The following is a 9,417-nucleotide window of genomic DNA, read 5'->3' as shown; positions in this document are numbered from 1 at the left end:
GTTGATTTTTTAGGCCTGAAACAAATGTTGGACCTTGGGATGATGAGTTCAGAGACATCAAAAAAGGGTCTCAATCAAAAAGTGGATTATGAGACAACCATATGCGTATTGGAAAGGGAAACCCTTACGTTTCATCTCCAATGCGTTTAGAGCTATTGAAGTGCAATGATACAAAAGAATTTAGAGCTCAAATATTCAATCAGGTAATGCCCTCAAATAAGAATCTGGTTTTAATATGAGAATGTGAATTCAAGAATTTAACTTGATGAATTTTATGACAGAATTGGGATGAAGAAGCAAGAGGTGGATATGTGGAGTCAAAGTTGTCAAAACCAATGCAAACATAAGTGAGCTATATTCTCTTTCATCATTAGTTACTTCATTTCGCTCTTATATTATCCTCTTAAATGCTTCATTCATGATATGTCAAGTATAAAATCTATGCTGAAGGCTATGCTTGGTCTGTGAGTCTGAAATACATAGTTTCGTATGGTTCACTTACATTGCTAATAACTCCAAAGTATGAAGATTTCTTCAGTAGAGGGCTTATTCCCAAGAAACACTATTGGCATGTAACTACTGATGAATTATGTCAGTCCATAAGACAAGCTGTTGACTGGGGCAAAACGCATCCTATAGAGGTTAAATTGCATTTTACATACTTCCAAATATCAAAATTCAAATGGTTGTTAAGAACTTAAGAAAAAAACTAGTAGATCAATTAAAAGATATGAGATATCGGTAATGGGTATCATTTTGGATATCAAAATATGAGTATAGTTAATATCAAGGTCCCTCTGGTATCCATACTTGGATATCAAGTATGGATATAAATATATCATTCATACTTTTATCTTTGTTTGATATATCCAGATATTGATACCAAACTGATATCTAGCATAGGGGTATATAGATATCAATGGTATGTAATTGATATCGTTGGAGGTTTGGAGTGTTATTTTGATGCTTCCTTTTTAAAAAATATTTATACTCATATCTTGATAAACATACTCATACAATATTCAATTTCTCATAACTTTGATATTAATACCACACGAGCTCTTAAAGTGTCGGGTACGGGTACGAGTAATACCTTTCAATTACCAGTTTTAGATGAGGAATCAAAATAACACTCCAAAACCGAATAGGTGTCACATATCCATATACTCTTATATCAAACAACAAATATCAGATTGATATAGATATCTGAATATATCAAACAAATATATGGATATAACTGGTATCGCATATACGTACTATTGAATCAAATTGTTCATCTATGTGTCGGATATTTCAGGCTAAGACAATGGGAAAAGAAGGCCAACGTTTCATGGAGTCACTAAGCATGCGTCAAGTATACGATTACATGTTTCATCTAATCAACGAGTACTCAAAACTTCTCGATTACAAGCCGGTCCCACCTCCAACCGCAAGGGAGATCCGTAAAGAATCTCTTTTATGTTTCGGCGATCCAAAGCTAAGACAATTCTTGGAACAGTCAGCTGCCACCCTGTCACTGGCCCCACCGTGCTCTTTACAGAACCATGATGATCAGATCATTAAGAGGTGGCTTAAACTCAAGGATGTTGCAATTAAGGGAGTGGTTAAAAACATAGCCTAGAAAATGTTATATAGTCAATATATGCAATTATACATGGGGCTCATAGGATATGGATTGAATCATAGTAAAGATGTATGAAATTCAAGCTGGGAAACTAGTTAGGACACCACATTGTAGGATCAGTATTCTTTGTTTCTTTTATGGGAGTTGATCTGACGTTTTTGTATCTATGAGAATTACTATATACATGGTTGTAACTTATAAATGATATCAGAAGTTATGGCTTTGTTGTAAATTTGTCATTTGAGATCAATAGCAGAGCTTATGCATGGAGAAACTTCTCTTTCTCTGTTATGGTTTACTTTGAGTTTGAATAATATCATTAGCTAGATTTGATTATCTAGTAGTTGTTCAACATATGAGAAGTGTAAGTAGAACTTTCCTCTTTGTAACTTTCTAGTAAATCTTTTATCATAATGCTTGCTTTTACACTATTGTTAAATACTCTCCAAGTTGATACTTAAATAATCTTCTTCATATGCATAGTGCTTAACATTATTGAGTTGAAATTCGAACTAGAGTAGGCTTCTTTAAAAAAATTATAGGTAATTATTTAGGCAATGACAACGTGAAATTAAAATGTCACAAAGCCACCCCCAAAATTGGAGTGTTCGGTATGCCTTTTTGTAGTGGTTTCTACTAAAATACCCCTCAATTTTTTTAATATAAAAATATTCCTCGATCAATATATATATTAACATTAAATTTTTGTCATTAGATAAAATTTCATTCAAATTAAGGTATAATTTATTTAAATAACTTTACTAAAGTATCTTTGAAAATATAAAAAATAATATTTAAAAATGATAATTTTAAAGACACATTAATGGGAACTTGTCTTTTAATGATTTATTCAACTTTTCTTTAATGAATCAAGTATTCAACAACTTTTAAATATCTTATAGTGTTATTTTTATATTATCATTTTTATTTTTTATATATAAATTTAGAAAACAAAATTATCTAACAAGCTCCGTTATGCATCTATTTTCGATTACAACATAAATACTATATTTTATTGTTAAAATCAGTTTAAGGGTGTTAAAATAAGAGGAAGGTTCCGGTAAAAACATATCTTAAGGTGTGAAATGAAAATAAAGTTATATGTGAACATTACTATCTTATATGTGAATTTAGAGTGCTTATCTATGAACCTAAAATGTTGTACTAGGATTATTACAGCGGTTTTAAAACTTAACGCAACGGTTTTAAAACCTAATGCAGCGTTTTTGGCCGCATTGATCACTCTACGTTCACATATAAGTACATTATGTGCACATATAAGATAGTAATGTGCACATATAACTTTTGTTTCATTTCACATGCTAAGATATGCTTTCACCTGATCCTAATCCGTTAAAATAATATCAAATTAGTTTATTTTAGTTAATAGAATAATATCAAGAATTAGGTTCGGTTGCTAAAACTTCGCAGTCGAATTTCACTATCGATAATTAAATTATAAACCTAGAGTATAAATTTGCGAACCTACTTAAAAAGAAGTGATGGAAAAATAAAACGGTGATAAATTTTATATAACAACTAAAATCTTATTTTTTCTTTTCCTTCTTTTTGGAACAACACTTGTTTACAATGTAATACTTTATATTCATGTATCGGATATCGAGGTTCAGCTATAAAAGTTTTTCGCATTTTAAGGTTAATTCCACCAGAAACTTCGTCATAATAATACTAGAAAAATATATTAAAACTTGTCTCTTACACAATGTATAAGTTAGAGATGATACTTTGGAACCGGAACTGGCAAAACCGGAACCGGAACCGGAACCACGGGTTCCATCCATAGTCGGATTCCGGTCCCGGTATGTTGGGACCGTAGAACCGGGGGGGGGGGGGGGTTAGTTTTTAAAAAAAGAATTTAAAGGTAGTTTAAGTTTAAAATTAATTTTTTATTCAAAAAACATTTTTTTAATTAGAATACATTTTTCGTCTTTTTCTATAAATACAATACGAACCGGTGGTTCGGTTGGAACCGCCCCAGCCGGTTCCGGTTCCGGTTCCTAGTTTCAAGGAATCGGACCCATCACTAGTATAAGTGTACAGTTCGGACTTGGTAAATGAGTCAGACCGGTCGAGTTTGTTTTAAACTCGATCGACCTGATATACGAATACGATCAACCCGAAAATCGATGGGTCGAACCCGAAGGACCCGAACCGACCAGAAACTATTTAGTTTCACATAATACATGTGAATATTACAAAATAATAATTACACATAATTTAATTAGAATTATAATAATATTATTATTTTAAAAAAATCTATAATAATATTATACAGTGATTAATTAAATTTTATTCTATAAAGCTAAAAAATATATTTGAAAACAACACTCTTGACCCGTTTGGTCAACACTACCCTAATTCTATATGACATGTGCTCGTTTGACCCAAAAATTTTACCAACCCGCTCAAATCGAACCCAGTTTGAACCTGATCCTGACCCACCCTTTTGCCACATATAGATACATGTGAAATTAACTTTTAGGGTCGGGTTTCACTCATCGATATTTTAAGGTCATCAGGCTAAGTGTCTCTCTGGTCATATCCGGGTTGAAATTTTACTTGAATAGCCTATATCGACTTTTTGTCAGATATCCCACATAAAAAAATTGATTATGAATCTTAAAATCTCATTCAATCTAAAAACACCAAAATAAATTGTATTTAATTTAATTAACCACAAGTCAAAAAAATTAAAAGGTGATTACTTTAAATAAAATGACTTATTTAGAACAAGTCGACAATTCTGGTTTATCATGTTTTCATAATGAAAGACCTTTAAAGGGGAGTCACCATCGAGCTTGTTAACATAAAATTACATTTTCTTAAATGAATAATGAAACATAAAATTACATAACATAAACTTAAATGAAGAATTGACAAATATGTTTTAGTTATTTATTAATTATTTTAATAAAACATCAAAACATTTTTTTGTTACTATAATTTATTAGATATAAAATTTTAAAAAAGTAATAATTGATTACATAAAGTTGGTTGGGAGTCTAGCAACCAATTGCGCACCTACACCCTTATTCACAACAAAGCCCAATCTATGGAAAATAAAAGAGTACATATTGGCATTAACATTGTTGCTTTGAGCAACTCGAGTAACCCTAGTAAGGAAATCAATAGAATCAGTTCATAACTCACCAAAGGTAAAGAAAGCAAAAGCGATAAAACTATACCCATTCTCCACGCACTTAACCTCATACTTCTTCTTTTTCCTAGCGACAACAGACGAGACAATAGCCCCAAGAACAAAAGCGAGAATTCCTACACCCGTGAAGGGGGAAACACCAGTAACATCCAAACATACGTCTTTCCCATTGTCCCAACAATGGACAAGTAGGTCAGCAGGACGAAGATCCCTTCCATCCTCAGATAAGAACCACTACAAAAAAAAACTATCTTTTGCAACGACAAATGTCGTTGCAATACATAGCAAGTCGTTGCCCGTAAGCCCGTAGGCAAAGGATTTAGCAACGACTTTTTCCGTTGCAAAAAATATCTAGTTTTCGCAACGACAAAGTCCGTTGCGAAAACTTTGTCGTTGCGATACAATACAACATTTTTTGCAACGACAAACTGGTCATTGCAATACATAATCATCATTGGCAACGGCAAATTTTGTTGCAATACATTCTATACGTAATTCCATACATATTTGGCAACAAAATAGTCGTTGCAATACATTCATATATATAATTTGGCAACGACAAAAGTCGTTGCAATACATTCCCGGTACATATTTGGCCATGAAAAAAGTCGTTGCAATACAATCCTTGTACATATTTGGCAACGACAAAAGTCGTTGCAATACATCCCTAATATTGGCAACGACAAAACGTTGTGATACATAAACATGCAACCTGTAATTTCATAGAGCTTTTATCTAAAATCATAGGTCAATCACATACATAATCATCATAAGCATCCAAATTATAGTTTCACAATCTGCACTTAAAAGCATATAATTTAGCATATGTTCAAAATTATAATCATCAAACAGTTTCTTCCATGGTCCAAAAAAGGCATCCTTCATTACTTCGACATCCAAAAGCAAGACACTTTCCTTAATGACACTCACTTCCCAACCTGCATAACAACAATCTTATCATTCAAATGCTAGAGAATGTGCTTTGCTTAGGGAAAACCATTTCCCAAACTAAATGATTTTGAAAGATAAGGGATAAATTTAAGAGCAATAAAGAAAGGAATTAATAGACATTAAATAGAATGGACCAAGTAATTCAATCATGAAGTAATAATTGCATTAATCTAGATAAGTTTCAAAATCAAAGGCATGTAGAGTTAAAGGAAATAATAGACTTTGAATAGGATGGATAAAAGAATTTAATTATGAAGCAACAATTGTAATTATTCAAGATCGATTTAGAAGTAGTATTACTGTCTTCTTCTTCCTCCTTATATGCATGCAAAGTCAAACATGACATAAACCATTATCATTTAGTAGGAAAAAGCGAACCTTATCTTCCTTACACTATATACTAACTAACTGCTAAATATCAAGTATGCTAGATAGTATTTATCAACTATTAACACAAAATATGTGAAATATAAATAATATTTTACCTGTAGGATTTGTTACCAAACACCTCTATTTGCTAGCTGGTCAAGCATCTCTCGCTTCAAATCTTCCATTGCTTGTTTTTATTGTGCTTTATAATCTTCCAATTCTTGTTTTTGCTTTTGTTGGATCTCTTCCAATTCTTGTTTTTGCTTTTGTTGGATCTCTTCTAATTCCTTATCTTTTGATCTTGTTCTTGTATTTTTCCTTGTTGTTGCTCCATTAGTCTTTGTTGTTCTAGTTGTTGCTACATTAGTCTTTTTTGTGTCATTGAATCACCAGCTATAGTAACTACTTCTTTCAATTTTTCCTTCAACATAATTCAAATGCAGTTTAGAAACATACTAAACAAATAATTTTAATGTCGCTTCATCCGAATGTACGAGGCATACATGAATTATTTTAGAACGTGTTCCATCAGCCCATTCAAGTTTGTCTTCTTTATTTTTTTTTTGTGTGCTCAATAAGCCATATCACATCTGCAGAAGGCTTCACACCGTTGTTCTCTTTTACCTAGGACATCATAAGATTTTATTAGTAAATTCTAATACAATTCAAAAGAATAAAAATTATATATTTATTCGCTAATCAACTAGTAATGAAGTATTACCACCACATCCTCAACTTTAGCAAAGGCTAAATTTTCAGTAGTATGAACAGATCTATTCTTAGATAATATATTTTTCGAGTTACTTTGACTCAAAACCTGTAACATATATTTTAATTCATATATTATATAAATTAACATGAGTTGTCAATAAGTATGTTGTATAGAGATAATAAACAAAAGTTGCATAAACAAAAAATAATCAATTAAATTTTATAAGAAAGGAAAATCCAAATAAGTATGTTGTATTTAGAGAGTACCAGTTTGTTTCTTCTGGTTGTCAATAAGTAAGGTGTATGTAGCATTTGGACTGAGAATGAATGTGTATACATGAGTCAATTGGTCGGTCTCACATGGAACATCCTTCTTAATTAAGTGGTTAGTGTCGTTGTATGTTAGAATAGTATTGACCTTTTTGGTGTTGTACCCATAGATATCAGGTCCAAACATGATACTGCATAGAAGAAGGGATGAACATCAGAAAAAACACGAGACACAAAAATGCATAACCATACGAAATTATTTCAAAAAGGCCAAACTTGTATTGAGTGTCACCACCAAATTTCTTTTGGTCAACATCACCACTTAGCAGTTTCATGTATCCACCATCACAGTCAAGCTTCTGTTCATGCTTAACAGAAAACTGGAAGACTAGAGTCTTATCCTTGTTGCTAAACTCAGGAAACTCAGCAGAAATGGCATAAAACCTGTAATCCCCACTTGTATTGATACCTGAAAAGGCCATTTTCGTTAGAATACATATACTGAATGCGGTTATGCTTCATTTCTGTTAATAGACTAGCAGATAAATAAACCAAACGGATGGACATTATTATACCAGAAGTCAAGTACCTTTATCATTATACCAGAAGTGTAGTTCCACTCTCCAGCCATGTTTTTTCCACTCAGATTTGACCCAACGGTTCTCCCATCCCTCTGAGAAGTCAAAGCAACCAAACCAACAAGGCAATGAGAAAAGTAAAATTGAACAGTTAACACTCAACACAACCATATAATTTCCAAACTCTGTGTAAAAGAAGGCTAAGAAGTATGAGATGTTGAAACAAGAACAATGGTATCACAATGATGAAAAACTAAAAGCATGCAACTTAGTGATCATTGACAGGCTGGAGGCACCAAAATCTAATCAACCGAAGATGATAACAGATCCAAAGCATTCAAATAAGAATTTCAGTTCAAAAAGCTCAAAATTTCAAGATTGGGTGAGATGACAAATGATTGCTAAATAAATACTAAATTTCACATCAGTAAACAACAAGTGCAGAATTCAAGTGCGAAATTTCAGATTCACAAAAGTCCAGTAAAACGCTAAAATTGATTGACCTAACCTGAGATTGCATCTTCCTGACGGGCGTGTGGATTCCGGCTACTTGTTGCTGGTAGAGGACGCACACTTACTTGTGGAGGACAGGTTCAGTGCTGGTTCGTTGTTGGGTTTCCGGAGGAGCACAACCAGTTGTGAGCGCGGGAGGACACCCAGCTGCGAGCGTGGGAGGACAGCTGGTCGGCGTCGACAACCTGCTGTTCACTGGAGGACAGCCAGCTGTGAGCGCGGGAGGACACTCAATTGCTGTTTGCTGGCTGTTGTCGCTGAGTGCAGTTGCTGGCTGCTGTTCGATGGCTGGAGGAGGGCGAAAATGGCCTGGATGGAGGAGGGCGGGACTGGTGTTTGAAGATTGGTGGCTGGTGGTCGCTGGCAGATTTGGAGGAGGCAGGTCGCGTTTTAGGGTATAAAAGAATTGGGGATTTTGGTTTTAAGTACAGGGAAGGGAAGCAACATTTTTTAATATTTCTATATGTTTTGCAACGACTTTAGTTGTTGTAAAATTAGTCATTAATTTTTCGAAATAATATAGGTCGTTGCAATACATTACCGAAATTACTTGACATCTATTTGCAACGACATTGTCGTTTGCTATACATTTTATATATGTATCAAAATGAAAAAGTCGTTGCGATACATATTTTTAAAAAATTTGTCCGCCATGAGCCAAATAAATTGGGAGGGAAATCATATTTTTCTGTATTGCAACAACATTAGCAACGCCTAATATTAGTCGTTGCAATTACTATTTTTTGTAACGACAAAAATTTGTCGTTGCAAAAGGTTGTTGCTATAGATGGTTTTTCTTGTAGTAAACCCCATCGACACTTCTTTCTGTACAAAGACCCCAGTCTGAGATCAAATATCACCCAAAACATCTCGGACCAAGTTATGCCAAAACTTGAGGACAACATCATTACCACAATGCACCACATGGTCACCAAACCGATCCAATACACAAGAGGAGCAACAAGGACATGTAAAACCATCAGGGAAAATAGGGATCACAAGACAATACTGAAGAACACACCTGAAGTGTCTTGGATGCATCGTTAAGCCAAGGCCGGAGATGAGAATAGTCTGCAGAAAGTCCAAGGAATGGACCAACCGATTGCTAATGAGAACAACTTTCTCACGAGCGCTAGGGTTGAAACGAGTCACCAACTTCAAGGGACTGAAGACGTGAGGCGACAAACGTATAATGGGACGAATCAAAGACAATATAGACACCA

General features: G+C 33.8%; 1 protein-coding gene across 1 annotated transcript; it reads right to left on the bottom strand.

Annotated features, from left to right (window-relative positions):
- Positions 1-7,089: 7,089 nt before the first annotated feature.
- LOC141250543 (uncharacterized) lies at positions 7,090-7,585 on the bottom strand. The gene is made up of 2 exons (XM_073670015.1): positions 7,380-7,585; positions 7,090-7,294 (listed from the first exon to the last, which is right to left on the bottom strand). The coding sequence occupies exons 1-2, from the start codon at positions 7,583-7,585 to the stop codon at positions 7,090-7,092; spliced, it is 411 nt and encodes a 136-aa protein (XP_073526116.1).
- Positions 7,586-9,417: the final 1,832 nt, after the last annotated feature.

The sequence above is a fragment of the Phyllobates terribilis genome, unplaced genomic scaffold (genome assembly GCF_046119375.1).
Source record: "Phyllobates terribilis strain yellow unplaced genomic scaffold, ASM4611937v1 Scaffold_5869__1_contigs__length_48561, whole genome shotgun sequence".
NCBI lineage: Eukaryota > Metazoa > Chordata > Amphibia > Anura > Dendrobatidae > Phyllobates > Phyllobates terribilis.
The sequence above is the reverse complement of the archived record's forward strand: the minus strand, read 5'-3'. Positions and strand labels throughout refer to the sequence as shown.

What these genes read in the sequence shown, in the direction of transcription:
- LOC141250543 (XM_073670015.1), bottom strand. Translation starts at nt 7,585, where the DNA reads ATGGCCTTTTCAGGTATCAATACAAGTGGGGATTACAGGTTTTATGCC. An exon ending in GGTGGTGACACTCAATACAA is followed by an intron (nt 7,295 to 7,379) that starts GTTTGGCCTTTT and finishes TCTTCTATGCAG; the next exon opens with TATCATGTTTGGACCTGATA.